The following is a 17,376-nucleotide window of genomic DNA, read 5'->3' as shown; positions in this document are numbered from 1 at the left end:
ACTTGAACGCCAAAATATTTCTGTAAAGGTGTAGGGTACTATATCGAAGGATTCTGTTCATCTTCTAGTCATGTCTCCTTTTTTAAAGAAGAAATTAGAATAGGAATTTTGTATTGCAGGAAGGTAATTTATAAAAACATACTCACCTACCTCTCAATAGGGGAAGTAAAAAGGGAAAAATGTGTTGATAGCTTTCCGCTTAAAAATTTCTACATGTCTTCCATAAAGCAGTTAAAGTGGGCATTTTTTTAAATGAACTTTGAATGCAGACATGTTCACTTATTCGCAAACTATTTTGAATGTTAAGCTTTCTGTAAATATTACTTGATTTGAGCGAGGTTCTTTTTTTTTTTTTTTTTTTTTTTTTTGAGTGAGGTTCTTAAATTTCAAGCTCATGGTGGCATTTGAATCAGCACCGAATGTCACGTACAAAGCTAGGAGACCATTCGCGTTCACAAATGTTTACTCATGCACAAATTTAACGTAATTTTCTGATTGTATATAGCACTGATGAGTGCAGATACATTTATGACTGTAGCCTTTTGAGCCAGGTCATGTCCATTGGGTAAGTTTGGTACGCATCTTTTTTTCAGGCCAACAATGATGGGATCACATCTTCATAGACTAGTGAGGCCATAATTTAAAACTCTGTGTTTAAAAATTCCCTGTATTTCCATCATACCCTAAGATATCTCAAAGAGCTTCTCAGCATGTATTGCTGCAGTAAATCACAGTCCCCTCCAGGGAGAACATTACCATCACCCAGAGTATCACAAATATGTATTGACATAATCCACATCTGAAAAAAGGCCAAATGTGAAAACACTATACAGAGAATTAAAGCCTGTTTTGTCACCTTGTGTCTACTTACCCTTAAAAAAAAAAAAAAAAGGTGTAAAGTCAGCAGCACCACCCGAAGAATAAAGTTAACTTCGCATAAACATACTAAGTTCTTTTAAAGCACGTACGAGTGAATGACCCGGCTCCTAGTCTAGGGCAAATGTTCAATTTCTTTTTTTTTTTTTTTTTCAATAAACAGATGTAGCAAAGCACACAAGAATTTCAGATTTGACTCCGATTCCTATGCTGTTGTTATTGTTGTTGGTAATGCGTGTTACAACCCTGACACAATTTGGACTTATTTTTCATGTGCTATCGCTCCTTTGTGTTCTTTTCCATCTCATGAAGCAGACATTCGTTTTTATATATGCTCAATCATTCCTTCCCACTATAAAAAGGAAAAAGATCAATGTGGGTACAGAAGCTGTTCATAGGGAGGCCAGCCTGGGTACATATTGATAAATGGTGAATTTGTAGCAATTCATGCTTCCATAATGAGGTTAAATGAAACGTGAAGTGTAGCAGAGTCCCTGCAACTCTGATTCAGAAATTCACTTGACTGGCATGTCAAGACTGCTTTCCTCCAACAGGTTTTGTGTCGTCGTTATGCTCTGGTTTTGTGAGTGTGCGTTTATGTAATCTCGTTGCCAGGCCAGACTTTTTACTCTTCCAGACCAGCTTGATTTTTTTTTTTTTTTTGATTTTTAATCACATTTTAGGTCTGCTTTCTTAGAAGAATATATATGTGCTTTTGACTAACAGTCACTTTAATTTTCCATTTGTCTTAAGCATGTTAGAGACGGGTGTTTTTGTTTTTTTTTTAAGATAGCATCTTTCATTTTGTATCCAAAGCGAAGGCTTTTGTTTTTAAGAGAATTGCAAAATATATGAGAACATTACGCCTTATTACTTGAAGATTTATGCTTAATGAAAGCATAAACTCAAGATATCAAGGTTTTTTTTACTATATAAATTCAAATTTCACATTCCAATGACTAGACTTATCAAGAAATATTAAAAGTCTATAAATTTTAACCCATTAATTCTACTTCTAAGAATTTATCCTTTAAAAAAAAAAAAAGGAGGGAATCCAAGGAAAGTTTTAGAGGTGACGGATATGTGTATCACCTTCATTACGATGACAGTTCCACGACCGTACACATATGTCCAAGCTTACCAAACTATATACCCTGACTGTGCGCAGTCTTTTGTATGTCAGTCATACCTTAACGTAGCTTTTACTTACAAAAAAAAAAAATCCGTCCTTAGAAAATAAAGATGTACAGGATTTTTGAACAAGAATATTTGGCTCAGAATTCAGTAGAATGGCAAAAACTGGAAGCAAACTAAATATCCCGAAATGGTTATAGTCCCACTGTAGGGGATATACATCTATTAATCTCATTTTAAAGGATATGTAACAACTTAAGAAAAGTTATGTACTGTTAAGAGGGAAAGGAGCAGGACCTGACACTATATACGACAGGTCTCCAGTAGAGTAAATCTGGGAGTGTATATAAATGAGCTATCTGAATGCAGCCAGCATGGAATAATTATGATTATATTGTTATAGGAAAGTCATTCATTTTCTACAGAAACATGTTTTTTTGTGTAACCAAAACAATTTATCTCTTTAATCACCAGGACATAGTTATCTCTTTAATTAGCAAGAGGTACATATTTTAAAAAGGAGCTAAAGCTCTAAAAATTTAGTGACATAAAATATATTCCCCGAAGTGCCTTTTAGAAAATAAGGTTTATTTAATTTTCTTTAAATGTACGATGCCTATTAATATGACTCTTTTTTTGACTCAACAACTGCAACTAATTCTGACTTAAATAACAAATACCTTCTGAAAGCACCCCTTCAGGCTAGAAAGCAAAACAAAGAAATGCCATTTTCAAGAAAGTTGTGAAAATCATATGTTAACACTGCTGTAATGCAACGGCTGAGTTTTTGGATTCTAAGGGATGCACTTATGTTTTTTATGTTCTAATTTGGGGGCTTTGGGGTTGTTTTCTTCCTAGATCTGGTTTGCCTTTGTGAATGGCTTTTCTGGACAGATCCTCTTTGAGAGATGGTGTATAGGTCTTTATAATGTGGTAAGTTTAAGACGTTTGATTTTTCCTGACTATTATTAAATATTATTTAATATTAAATTTTACAATAATTTAATATATGATATTAAATACTTTGAGGTTAAAGTTCACCTCGCACTAGGCTCCTTGAAGTAATGACCAGCGTGTGCCCTTTAGATGTTTACAGCAATGCCTCCCTTAACTCTCGGAATATTTGAGAGATCCTGCAGAAAAGAGAACATGTTGAAGTATCCTGAATTGTACAAAACCTCCCAGAACGCCCTGGACTTCAACACCAAGGTAGGACACGACGGCCCCACACGTGTTTGGGGCGGGCGGTGGGACTCGCTCGACTGCTGTGATTACAGGGGGCGTCTGGCCTCCCAGAGCTAAGGACACAAACACCAGGGTTCCGACCGTGACAAGTCGTGTTTGCCGCAGGTTCGGATGCGGACTCAGAAGCGTTTCTATTGGTTTGTTTTCTTATAAAATTAACACATAACCACAGTTCACTAGAGTTTGCCAGACGGCAGTTAATCGGGTCTGAAAGACAGACATGAGTGTCCTCAGGCCCTCGCCGTTCTGTGTCTGCAGCGTCCTGGGGAAAGGCTCACTCCTTACACGGGTCGTCCAGGACCAGCAGGGTCTGTCCTTCCTCGTGCAAAGTGGTGGTTTTCTGTTCCATCAAGTCACCTTGACCCCATTAGAGTATTAGCTTGCATTATAGTCTCTGGTCAATAACTCATTAGGTCATAATACTCAGTAATTCCAAGCCATAAAATTTTAAATACAAGATAAAATATCTGACATTTTATCTAAAATCACATTCTGAATTTATATCCTACAAAACACGTCATGGACTGTTTGTGATTTGTGATCCCTTGGGGTCCGTGACAGTTATTGGTCCCAACCAACCACAAAAATCTCTTTTTTTTCTTTTTCTTTTTTTTTTTTTTTTTTGCTTTTTGTTTGTTTGTTTGTTTGTTTTTGCATAGTTTATTTTCCTCGAAGTTTGTGTTGTAAAAGTCTTTCCACTGGTATTTGTTAGTAATTCAGGTTTCAGTTCAGGGAAAAAAAGTGCTTAGTCTCGTAACAGTCAAGGCGATGCCACTTTGAAACAATAATAAAAGCAACAAATACAATAATACACCTTCTCAGGACTTTTCCCATCCAATACAGTGCATGTTTGTTAGCCTGTTACTAATACTTAGATGTAACCAGTTCTTCCCATTTAGGAAGGTTAATGTAGGATATTTTTAATGTCTGTTAATTTGCCGAGCCCTCATTGATGTTCATCCTCAGCATACCGAGAGAATAAAGCAAACCGATGCCCCAGCTCCTCTAAGCTGTAAGTGCCGGTGCCCGGTGGATAGCCAGGGTGTTGTTCGTCCTCGGAGACCTCGTGCATGCGTGTCCAGGCATGCACACACAACTCCTTGCCATTTTTTTAAATAACTGAGCTTGGTTGATTTAGAAAAAAAGGGGAAAAAATTTAAAAAGCTGAGAATTATCTTAGACCATGCTCTCCTAAAACGATTAGTAAGTTATAATATGCGGTATCTATGTTTTTATTTTTTTTAACATTTTATTTTTAGATTTTTTTCAAGATTTATTTATGTCCAGTTTGTATTAAATTGGACCACCTTGCTGTAATCTTTGTTTTTTGTTTTTTTTAATGATCTCTGGTGGCTATTTTCAAGTCACAAGACAGATACAATGGACGGTGAACTCTTGTTTTCCTGGAGAGACAGATTTGAGAGCTGAGAAAGTGCCAGGCCTACTGGGGTACTAGCCGTAATTCTCACCGACCTGGAGGCTTGTATCAGCCTCAGCCACAAGTATGCGGTCTACCAGGGCTCAGGCTCCCCACCGTGTTAGCTTCCCAGCCGCAAACTTGGCCGGGGAACTCTTGCTTATAAACAGAAATCGACCCTCACAGGATTATCCAGAGCCATTCCTGGAAAGTCCCATCGTTTCAGACCCTTCGCACATGGCCACTGAGACGGTTGGTGGCCAAGGAAAAGGCAGTCCGTAGTTTTCACGTGGAAGCATCGTTCCTTGTGTCCTTTGCTGTCCTTTTGTTGTTCACAGAGTATTTCATTATCCGCAGAGCCTGTGCATTTCGAAAAGTCATCAGATCAACCCAATAGATCATGCAACTAATTTCTCTTCCCTTTCAATACTTATACACAAGCTGCCAACCATTTCTTAATAGTGTACGTGGATGTTCTAGTGGTTTCGGTGAAAAATCTTTGATTAAACCCCTTCTAAGTGTTTTAAAATTCAGGGACAAATGGCTACAAAATGCATAGTTGTACACACAGCAGTTGCTGTGGGTCCCCAGTGTAGAAGCATTGTTGCCCTGAATGACGATGATTACGTTTGTTATGGTAAAAAGGGTCGGAGGTCCCGAGGTCATGACAGGGGTTAAAGGATTAGCATGTGACAATAAGTATCGGTCAGGAAAATGGAAAAGTAGAACTAATTTTTCTTGCACCCACCTGTGCTTTCTGTCAAATAAAAACTTGCGGTAATGACATAGTGAGGAGAAGAGACAAAGGTTAATGAGTAACACAAGTTCAAATGTGTAATGTATTGGAGCGTAAATTGGATCATACCGTCCAGGGTGGCTGGGTGAGCTAACGGGGCGGATTGAGATCACAGTGGAAAATTTGGGGAGGCAGGCAACTTAATTTCTGTTGTTTGAACAGCTTAAAACTATTAATACATGCCGATTTTTATTTAGCGTGAGTTTTGCTCGCAAGCAGCCCTTTTCAATGGCAAAACTGCGACTCTTCAAAGGGCCATGAGAATTCTAAACAGTTTTTCTATGACTTAATCTTTCCCATCCCGGCTACAAAGAAAGTACCCGCGGTGCCTGCTCCCTTTGCTCCTAAAATGCAGTATAGAAGAGGAGTAACGATTAGATGGGGTTCTGATTGTTGGAAATCCTGGAAGCCTCGTAGGAATCCAGTCACCCGACGATGCCTTTAGGGATTATATGGCCTACGCACCACCCCGTTATTCTTAGTTTGTGCAGAGGAAGGTGGGAGAGAGGGAGGGAGGGGGGAGGGGATGCTTTACCACCTTCGGGAGGTTGGCACCCCTGCTGCACGTGGGAAGGGGAAAGTAGGGACTTGCCCCATCGCTGTGTCTTCCCGAAGGCTCTTCTCCGAGAATTCTGAAAACGACCCCACCTAAGGAATCGCCGGAGCTACACGTTCCCGTTACGTGTTATTTTCTTGGTCGGGCAGAAATTTAAACTGTTCGTACTTGGTTTTTTAAAAAAAGCAGGAAAAAATTTCGGTGAAGCTGAAAAAACATTTTGAGAAACATAAAAATAAATAAATGACCCATGAAGGTCTAAGAGGCAGAAAGTGTCAGTTCTATTAATTCACAGCCGTGGCCCGACAGAAACACGTTTTGTGAATCCAGCTCACAGATAAAAAGAAAGGTCAGAGTTCATGGAGCTAGTTTATCGCAAGTGGTTCTCATGGATTTTTGTTTTCCCTCAGGTTTTCTGGGTTCATTGTTTAAATGGCCTCTTCCACTCAGTTATTCTGTTTTGGTTTCCACTGAAAGCCCTTCAGTATGGTGAGTAGAAAGGATATGAATGCTAAGAGATGACTTTCTGCGTTTTCAGAAAAATAACTCATTGTCAATATATGTTAAAAATTATAGCAGTTTCACTGTAGGCTGTTTTCCTTGACCTAAAATGCATGCATCCAAAAGCTGTACACACTTTAAAGATTTTTATTATTCCTTTGGGAGCAAAGTGATTTAATGTATGCAAAGCCTTCCTCTCGACTTCTCATGTTTTCCAAACTTGCAGAGAGTTAGATTTTAGGGCTCTTTTTTTCCCTCCTTCCTCTGTTGATGCGTAGTTTGAACATAATAGTGCTAATGTTTTATGTAGCCCATTCTTTACACCTGTGAGGCCTGCCCCGGCTCTTCATCCCCACGCTGATGAGGAATGCCAGTGTCCGCCCGCCTCCGTGAGCCCGGGTTTGCAATGACACTTTAAGGGTTTCATGCTCTCCCCGGAGCAGCAGCGTCCGCTCTGCTTGTTCTGAGGGGTGACGTTACTCTGCCCGTTGTGAGACGGGCGAGCCGGTGCATCCCGACGCCCGGGCAGGTGCTCAGGTGGCCGCTCAGCACAGAGCTGCCCGCAGCGCCCCTGCTCCACACCTGCTCAGGCCCCAGGCCCCCGCCCCGTACCTGCTCTGCCCGGGCCCCCACCCTGCACCGGGGAATTGGGGACAACTCCCCCCACCACAGTCCTGCCCCACCTGCCAGGAGGCCCCGCACATGGTAAGTCCACCAGGTGCCTGTCTCCAGAAACCCACAGACCTCTGCCTCGAGGGAAACGCGGGCCCTCCCACAGGCTGCCCCCCTTGCAGGCTGTTCCCCCTTCCGCAGGCCGTCCCCTCCCTGCACACGGTCCCCTCCCAGACAGGGTCATCTCCCCCCACAGACCATCCCCCCCGCAGGCCATCCCCCTCCCCCCCTCCCAGACTATCCCTACCCCCCCCACAGACCATTCCACCCCTATGCAGATCATCCCCCCCACAGGCTGTCCCTCCCCCATGCAGACCCTCCCCTCCCTCCTCTCCTTTTTTCCTTCCAAGGTGTTATTGGTGTATTTCAGGAGAGCGAGTGAGCCAGGACATGGACCGCGGAGAAGCAGACTCACCCGCGGAGCGGGGCTGGGGCCCGGCCGTGGGGCTCAATCGCGGCCCCGGGGTCACGGCTGAAGATGGAGGCAGATACCTGATGCACTGAGCCACCGGGGCCGCTCCATGTCCTGGGTTCGAATCCCACTTGCAGGGGCGCCTGTGTGGCTCTGTCAGGTGCCTCCATCCCAGACGGTGACCCTGGGGCCTGCATCGAGCCCCACCGCTCTGGGGGAGCCTGCCTCACCCTCTGCCCCCCCCCTTGAGCTCGCTCTCATTCTACTCTCTCTCAAAACATAAATCTTAAAAAAACAAAAAAAAAGAAAGAATGAGACTTCAGAAGAGCAGGGAGTGCATGCAGTGCAGGGAAGGGTGCGCGGCTGGCCGGTGGAGCCACGCCTGGCAGGGTGGGCGCTGCAGGCGGGGTGCGGGCTGCGGGTCCTGACCCCAGGGTCTCGTCTCGTCATTAATTTCTCTGCTGGTGCCCTGAATGGTTCTCACTTTCTAAGCCACAGAAATGATGGTAAGAGAACCCAATTAAAATATAGCCTCTTGGCTCCAGTAGGCCGGGAGAACCACAGTGGATTTTTTTTTTTTTTTTGAGATAATAACTCACATGCCATAAAATTGCCCCTTTTAAATTATACAGTTCAGTGTTTTTTTTAGTATATTCAGAGAATTGTACAAATTCACTATCCAGGGGATCCCTGGGTGGCTCAGCGGTTGAGCACCTGCCTTCGGCCCAGGGCATGATCCTGGAGACCTGGGATCGCATCCTGCATCGGGCTCCCTATATGGAGCCTGCTTCTCCCTCTGCCTATGTCTCTGCCTCTCTCTCTCTCTTTCTCTCATGAATAAATAAATAAAATCTTTATTAAAAAAAAACTCACTATCCAATGCCAGAACATTTCCATCACCCCATTAAAAAAAACCCATACCCATTATCAGTTACTCCCCACACTCTCTGCCCTGAGCCCCTGGCAACCACTGATTGTTGTCCTTGAATTTGCCTATTTTGGACATTTCATAAGAATGGAATCCTGTCATATGTGGCCTTGGTTCATCCATATTACGGCCGGATCATTACTTCACTCCTTATAGCTGAATGATACTCCATTGTATAGATTTACCATGTTTTGTGTATCCATTCGTCTGTTGATGGACATTTAGATTATTTCCACTCTATTGAAATTGAGGGTATGATACAGGACCGTAGCCAAATTCTCTAGGTGAAGTTTATTTTTGAATTGCAGAACCCATACGGTTATGAGAGACTCAGCATGTCTGTCTCTTGCCATTCTTAGAAAAAGGAGAAATGTAATCTCAAAGGTTATCTCAAGCCAAATAGCATGTGAAATGCCTGAATAGGGTTTGAAAGGACAGACCCCCCGGAGTAATTCCAGCTCCTAGAGAGCAGATCCTGGGGCCCTCTTTGCATTCGTTCAGCCCCGGCAGTTCAGAAAGGGTGCCGCCTGTAGGACCCACACCTCGCCGAGGCCCAGCGCACGTGCTGTCTCTTCTTAACACGTCAGTGGCATGTGGCGTAAATTACGTCTCAACATTCTAATGTTGAGGGGTTTGTTGTTTCTTTGCTTTGTTTTTGATTTTCAAATAAGGAGAGGCTTTGGGGGTTTTTCTTAGGTTTTTGAAAGGATGAGGTACGCAAGAAATGGAAGTATATAAAGGGCAGCTACAGATGCATCTGGATACACACTCCAGTGGTTCTCAAAGTATGCCCTATAGACCCCTTTATAAATACCCACGATGACCTTTTTAGGGAACCCAAGGTCATAGTTTCATAATTTTTGCAGTATTAGCCAGTCATTGTTTTTATTTTTTAATAAAAATAAAATAAATATAAATAAAATAAAAATTTATTTTTGTGAGCTGAACCAGCTACTTTCATGAGGTCACGGAATCCTGCAGGAATTTTAAGATCCATCAGGGTGTCCAGTGGAGCCATTGATTGTGATGTAATAGGGTACTGAGGGCTCACTGATCAAGTTTCAGCTTCCACACCCTGACCTTTAGGAAACTACTTGCTGAGTTTTGATGTAGTATCAAAGAATATCCACACTCATGAGAAAAGACGATTAGAACACTCCTCCCTTACAACTTTCTCTGGGAAGTAGGATTTCCCCCGTATTTCAACCTGACTCTGAGAATCCAGCTGCCTTCTCGTAAGCAAAGCATTAAAGAGATTGTAAAAATATAAAACAATGCCAGTTTTCTCACCTTTTTTATTGGGGAGAAAAGTAAAATCTGTTCATGCTATGTGTATTGGGTTTATTGCTATTATCTTTAGATAAATCGGTACATTTTTTTGAATATTCTGCTTTAATTTCTAACTTGGTAAATAAACATTGGTAGATATAACCACATGAACAAAAGCTTTTTGGGATCCTCGAGAATTTTTAAGTGTAAAGGAGCCTAGAGACCAGAAAGTGTGAGAATGAATCATGTACCTGAATCATCCAAATGCTGAATCTGACAAATCCCACAATAGGCCTTTAGATTTTTTTTCTCAGCGTGATCTTAAAATGAATCTTTGGGTCCTTCATGATGAACCAGTCATGACCAGAAGGCAGCTTACGCGGACCCAAATATTATTCTTGATAACTTGTGTACATGGGTTAAAGGACCTGCGTAAAAGCCCGCAAGTCAGAAATGATCGTAAGATATTTTCAGTTATTCTGTAGATTGCTGAGTATGTTAATTTGGTTGCATGGAAATTTGCAGATTAATTGCAGGTACGAGTTTGTAAATACTGTGCTCGTAAGACCAGCACATCGGGGAGTACGTGGGTGGCTCAGCTGGTTGAGCAACCAGCTGTTGGTTTCAGCTCGGGTCCTGATCTCCGGGGGGCGGTGGGATCAAGTCCCACACTGGGTTCTGGGCTGAGTCCGCTTGAGATTCTTTCCCCTTCCTCTCCCTCCCCATCTGCCACTCCCCCCATCCCTGCTCTCTCTTTTTCTTTCAAATAAATAAGTTATTTATTTATTTGAAATATTATATATTAATTAATAATTTAATTAATAATTTAATTAATAATATATTAGATGAGACCTAGCACACCAAATCCTATATCCTTAATCATGGAATACCCCCATGAAGACGAGGGGTCTCTAGGTGGCTGGGCTGTTATGAGGCAGCCCTTCCTGACTACTTCTCACCAAAAACTCCAGAGAGAGTAGGGTCACAGCATGGAGCACGGGCCACATGCACCCAGCATTGGCTCTGTGCTTGGAGCCTTACATATGAGACCTCATTGTAATAGCAAAACTCCACTGGGGGTAGGTAGTTCCACTCCTTCTTTTAAGTGAAGAAGCTCAGTCTCCTTGGAGATTGATTATGTAAACCAACATGGCACAGCTAGTCACAGACGCCGAGCCTGGTCTGTGCTTCCCAGACTCACCCAGCTACTCCTTGTCTTCACACCGGGGCCACGCTGCCTGTCTCGTCCCATACTTTATTCTACCAGATTTTGTCCTTACATACGAGATTTTTTAATAAATATTGTTGAATATTTGCATAAGTAAAATATTGTACTGAGTATTGTACCACAGGTCTTAATTTTTCCCATGGTGCCAATGGGTGCCAATTATTCAGTTATTCAGTTTTTTTTTTTTTTAATCAGTAACCGTGGTGTTTGTTAGCCACCACTCCCTTCATCTAGAGCCACATTTGTTAGTCATTGCTGGGTGACAAGATACTTTAAAATATTCCCCCCAAATTAGCCAAACCTTCCAAGAGCCATGTGCCTAGCACATATTGGTGCTCCTCAGTCTTCTGTGATGTGCATTCATGAATCCTGTCTGGTCTGATGCCAACAACTTCATTGAGAGGAAGTTAGAAGGTTCCCTAAAACTCTCGCCTGTGTTGCTAACAAAGGTCTCTAGTGAGGGTTCAGGATGTCTTCTCCTGTCTCAGCGCCCAAAGAATTGGTCTTTCCTTGAACAATTAGTTTGATTTTTTTTTTCTTTCCCCTACCTTATGGATCCTGAGAATTGGTTAACAAGTCAGGTTTCCTCCTCCATTGTTGGCTATTAGAAAATTGCTTTTCATTTTGACCCACATTTATAGCAACTTTGTGAGACTTCTCATAACTTTTTTTTTTAATTAGCCTAGTTTAGGCTGTAATCCTTGGTTCCCTTCTTTTGTTCAACAATTATAAATTGATTTGTCTTTGAAAGGATTCTGAAAGGACCGCTTTGATTTTCATTTCTAATAAGCCTCTCTTCTTGTCATACAGGAAATGTATTTGGAAATGGGAAAACCTCTGATTATCTGCTGTTGGGAAACTTTGTTTACACTGTAAGTACAGAGCACTTGCCTAGTTTGTATATAAAAATCAAATCCTTTCACTGTATTTCCAAATTTAACTGTGGGCATTTCTGAACGTAGGGTTGCTTGCACTTCCGTTTAAAAATAATATAAGATGTTTTGACTATTAGGAGCTTATTTTATGTGAGGTTGTTAATGTGTCATTTAGGCTCACTGACTTGATAGGACTTTTTGTTGCTGTTATTTTCAGTATTCCCTCTTTACTCTTAGCGCCCTCCCCCAATTCCCATTTTTCTCTTCCTTGTCTCTTTTTCTTCATTTTTATTTTACTGCCCTTGTTAATTTTTTTTTCTTTTTGCTTTCCTGAATTTATGGCAGATATTATCATACTGTTCTTGGGCGGTTAGCCAGTCATGATTCTAGGGTCTCTTGATAACTAAAATGGGAGAGAAATCACTCTTTGGGGACATTTCATCCACACAAGGCATGGAACCCACTGTGTTAAGTCACTATCCAAACACTTGTGGAGGACACACACATGAGTGCAAGCCCATGCCTGCCATAAAGGACCAAAAAATGTCTGAAAACCACTTTTCCCTTAGAAGTCAAAAGCACTACTTGAATGCTAAAGGCCGAGGTCAGTAGTTGGGTGTCTAGTACGTTTACTATAACCTTCAACTCTGAATTCTCAGGCCACATTCCTTTCTCTAATTCCTTCCCGAATGAGGGCGGGGTGCTGCTTCAAATACTAAGCAGATATCAACGTGACTGACTCAGTTGGCAAGAAAACTAGAATGTGATGTTTAAATATCAAGTGTTAAAACTACTGAATGATAGGACAGTAAGGCCATTAAATAACAGAGAGATCAAGTTATTTTCCCAGGATGTCCTTTCCGTTGACATCAACGGAAATAAGTAAGTTAGGGTAAGTTTAGAAATTAGCCCAACTAGGGATGTCTGGGGGGCTCAGCGGTGGAGCATCTGCCTTCGGCTCAGGGCATGACCCTGAATCCCACGTCGGGCTCCCTGCAGGGAGCCTGCTTCTCCCTCTGCCCGTGTCTCTGCCTCTCTCTCTGTCTCTCATGAATAAATAAATAAAGTTTTTTAAAAAAGAAATTAATCCGAATATATAGCAGGAATATTCCTTAAGGACACATTAAGATACTCAGGTCTCGGGGGGGGGGGGGGGTGTGTTACTGTTTAATTCAATGTCAAAATATATCTCTTAGTTTTAAACTTTTTATATAGCTTGTTAATGAGTACTTAGATTTTTAATAGGAGTTTTATTTCTACAGATATTAATCCTACATTGGCTTTAGATGTCTTGCTGAGAAAGCCCAAATGCTTCACCCGAGCCTGACGCTGACCCCGTGGGGAAGCCCCTAATGCTGTGCAAACACAGAAGTAGAACTAGGTAGGCAGGCATGTATTGATCAGTGGTGCGAGGCCCGCATCACGCTTCCACCGTCCCAAACTGCTCAAAGTGTCCAGAGTTCCCTTGACTACTGACAATATTTAAAATTTCATTTTTACCTATGAATAGATAATAATAGATAACAGTGCAGTGCTAAGCACTGGGGTTTAGACTCCCTCCCCTGTGCGGTAGGTACCAGGTTACAGATGAAGGAGCTGAGACACGGAGGTTGGGTAACTTGCCTTGTTCCTTAACCAAAACACCCAATAAATGGTGGAGGCTTGAGCACAAACAGTCTGACTCCAGGGCCAGCCCAGCTAACTTTTGTGCCTCCCTATGGAAAGCACAGGGGTAAAAAATAATAATAATAATAATAAATAAAAAATAAAAAATAAATTTTTTAAAAAAGGAAAGCACAGGGGTGCTTACATTTTTAAGCATTAAAAACTAGTTTAGTTAAACTAGTTCCCTTACTTGGGAATTAGCAGCAGAGTCCGCGATGGGAACGGGTGTGTACGTCATGGAGAATGTAACAGGCTTTTATATCCTGAGCCATGGGGTCGTATGTAAGTAAAGTTACGGAGAAAGTGTTTATTAGGTTTCTAAACGTCCAGTTACATTATCTTTAGAATTTATCTCTAAAATTTGGAAAGTACGGGCTTTAGCATTCCAGATGATATGAAATGATTTTTTTTTTTAAGATTTTATTTATTTATTCATGAGAGACACAGAGAGAGGGGCAGAGGGAGAAGCAGGCTCCATGCGGGGAGCCCGATGCAGAACTCGATCCCAGGACTCTGGGAGACAAAGGGAGATGCTCAACCACTGAGCCACCTGGGGGGCCTTGATATAAAATAAAATGAAAGCAAGCTTAAAAATCCAAGTTACTGCAGACATACACTCACAGTTCACGAATTGTGCAAGAAGCAGGCGGGCGTAAACCCCGTGGATGGACTGCGAGGGCGTGCGGGGAGGAGGGCTGGGGTGACGGTGGTGGTGGGACGCTGCTAGTGGGCCCACCTGACAGGTCACGGCCATCCCGGGCAGCCCCCGGCTCATTCACCTGTTCCTTTGCTCGGTGGACACACACGGCAAGCTGTGCAGAACCTACCAGTCCCGTAGCACAGTGAACACCTGGTCTTTACACACCTCACTTTTAACATTTAAACTCTCACACATATCAAGTGAAATAACGTTTTCCCTTCTGTTTTAGTTTGTGGTGATAACTGTGTGTTTGAAAGCTGGATTGGAGACGTCGTACTGGACGTGGGTAAGAGCATCCCTGACCACCACCGGGCCGTGGCACGTTGACACGATGGCTCTTCATTCTAACTTATGTGGCCCTGTTCCCCAGGCTGTTCCTTGTGAGGGGTCTTGGCTGGAGGTGGGGAGGGCTGGGGACTCTAGTTTGTCTAGTTCGGAAACAGCGAGTCAAAAAAAAAAAAAAAAAAACTCAAGTTTATTGACCACAAGATTTTCAGCGCCTTTAAGGTTTTACTGTGACTTCCCCGGGGAGAGCACGCAGAGCAAACATAAAAGAGGTTGAAGATGGTAGCAGGTAGGAGAGGAGAGTCCGAGGAGGGAGCCCCCAAAGGGAGCAGACAAGGAATGCCCGTCAAACCGCAGACGTCCCGCCACCGGGGGGACAGGAGCGTTGGCGCTGATGAAAGGTCCAGTTGGAACGCGCACGCGTTGTTACTGGAAATTCCCACGGATGATATTTTATGGACGTAGTGATAGGATTACTAAGGGCAGGTGCAGCAGCGTCGTGGCGCGTCTGCACGCAGCCCTGTGACTACACGTCTTGTGACCCGTGTTCCCTTCCTTCGCAGTTCAGCCACATAGCGATTTGGGGCAGCATCGCGCTCTGGGTGGTGTTTTTCGGCATCTACTCCTCCCTGTGGCCCGCCGTTCCAATGGCCCCCGATATGTCAGGAGAGGTAACGTGTCCTAGGAGCTCACGACCCAACAAATCTTAAAACTTGCTGTTCATTAATGAGCCTTGATTGTTCGGCCCAGATGTATATTAATGTAGTATTTGACCGTTTAAACGCTGTTTTTAAATTCCATAGTTGCGCGGGACGAATCTTGGGAGAATGTTTTAAACTCGGGCATTTTACTTAAATCTGACTCACCCTTTTATGAGCACAGCTAGATCGATAAAATGTCATCAGGAGCTTGAGTCGCATTAAGAATCTCCACGTAGAAGATGCCATTTCAAAAGTTGGCCAAAAAAAAAAAAAGTTGGCTGTAAATGCACAAAATCCTTTTTTTTTTTTTTTTTTTTTTTTTTACAAAATACATTTTGGAGAAGAGATTTGGGGAATGGTGGACTTATGTCATTGGGACAGTCCCACCATTTCTTCTGCTGTCTCTTCTTCTAAAGAAAAGTCTACTGTCGCTGGATTAAGTGCACCTGGAGAATCATCCTAATGATACCGGCTTGCTTTTCGTTTCGAACGAGTCGGGGCATCTGACGTTCTGGCCTTATCACAGTCCATTTTCAACCCTGTCTCTCGGTTTCTTGTTACGCTGGTAGGAACTGAGTTATTAGGTGTTCATGGGGGGAGTGTCACAAGATCTCCTTCCCTTCAGAAGAGATTCCAGCAGTAGGAGGGTTTATGATTTCAATTGCAGGAAATTTGACATAAAATGTATAAAAGAAAATGTGGAAAACATTTCAGGATTTCCTGTGACCTCACAGTAACTTGCAAGTCAAGGAAACGTGAGCTTCGTTACAGTACATTGTTGTCCTGCAGCCACAGGAAAGCTTTCCTGTGGTTTCCATGGATTTGTTGCCCCTAAGTACTGCCTGAGTACCTTTCACTTTTGACAGTCTGGTTTATAGATCATTTTCATGAAATTTTATCTGACAGCATCCTGCTTTTTATAAATTAGCAGAATGCAGACACATTTAAAAACAAAAATTTGTGGCCGAATTTATTGGAGAGAGGCATTATATACTATTACGGTGAAACCAGACGTATCAAGGGCAAGCACTTCCTTCCACCCAGAGTGAAGGCCTCTTTTTAAAACATGTACTAAAAAAAAAAAAAAAAAAAAAAGATAAAACATGTACTGCGAACTCTAGAAAATTCACAGCATATATTTTGAGGAAAGCAGAGAGGAAGCTCTGAGTGCATCTCCTCCTTACCTTGGCTTGAGCCCCTTTTCCCTGAAGAAGTAAAATCAAAAACCATTCACGGTCTGAAGATGCCACTTGGCAAGTCGGTTCTGTTCCTTATTTTTATTTGACGTTTGCTGTCTGGTCGGACCTGCTTTTCCCTGAGGCTGATTTCAATTTGAGATCATTTTCACTAGACCTGACTTTTCCGTCTCATTTCTTTTTTTTTTTTTTTTTTTTTTTTTTTCCGTCTCATTTCTTGATGTTTTACCTTCAAGATGGGGAACACCAGAGGTGCTGAGAGTCAGGTAGTGTAAGCAACTGGAGCCAACAGCTTTGATGACAAGAGCTGAGTTTTTGACCGCCTACTTCTAGAACAAGTGTCAAGTTGGGTTGGCTTCTTGCCAACCACATATAATCCTCCCCTTGCCTGTAGAATTCCTGGTATTTCTCAGACACAAAACTTCGTATCATCTCCCGAGACTTGCAGTGATGCTGTGTCTAATTCAAAGTGAAATGACTGTCAGTACTCCATCACGTTTCTGTTCACTTCGTGTTTGGTGGGAAGCGCTAACAGCGGCTCTTTTTCTTGTTATTTTATGGCTACTGATTCCTCGAATATAATGTTTAAATAGCTGGTGCTCCACTGAAAATACGACGAGTGGATTAATTTACCTGCGGGCTTGACTAACTTGTGTGAAATGTGAGTCTGTTGAATTTATTCAGAGAAAATGCTTTAAATTTATATAGTACTTATGCTCACTAAGCATTTCGATGTGTGGGTGTGTGTGCGTGCGTGCAAATGAGCCCCACAACTCCCAAAATAGCATGTAACCAAAATGCCACTCAGATCCTCAGGGAGGATAGGTAGTCGTCTACATTTACTGTTTCCTGGGCTTTGGGTATGAAATGCCAAGAAATCTGTGTAGCAGCACTCGATTTCTGAACTTTTTTATTGTATG

General features: G+C 42.4%; 1 protein-coding gene across 4 annotated transcripts in view; it reads left to right on the top strand.

Annotated features, from left to right (window-relative positions):
• The window catches only part of ATP8A1 (ATPase phospholipid transporting 8A1), a 223,414-nt gene that overhangs the window by 173,337 nt on the left and 32,701 nt on the right, over positions 1–17,376 (top strand). For all 4 annotated transcript variants that reach the window (XM_041727158.1, XM_041727160.1, XM_041727159.1 and 1 more), the window contains 6 exons: positions 2,869–2,943; positions 3,097–3,219; positions 6,435–6,513; positions 11,845–11,906; positions 14,504–14,560; positions 15,123–15,230. In XM_041727158.1, the coding sequence (XP_041583092.1) occupies positions 2,869–2,943; positions 3,097–3,219; positions 6,435–6,513; positions 11,845–11,906; positions 14,504–14,560; positions 15,123–15,230 (504 nt within the window). The remainder of the gene's footprint in view (positions 1–2,868; positions 2,944–3,096; positions 3,220–6,434; positions 6,514–11,844; positions 11,907–14,503; positions 14,561–15,122; positions 15,231–17,376) is intronic.

The sequence above is a fragment of the Vulpes lagopus genome, chromosome 12 (genome assembly GCF_018345385.1).
Source record: "Vulpes lagopus strain Blue_001 chromosome 12, ASM1834538v1, whole genome shotgun sequence".
NCBI classification, from domain to species: Eukaryota; Metazoa; Chordata; class Mammalia; order Carnivora; family Canidae; genus Vulpes; species Vulpes lagopus.
This window is presented reverse-complemented; position numbering and strand designations above follow the sequence as displayed.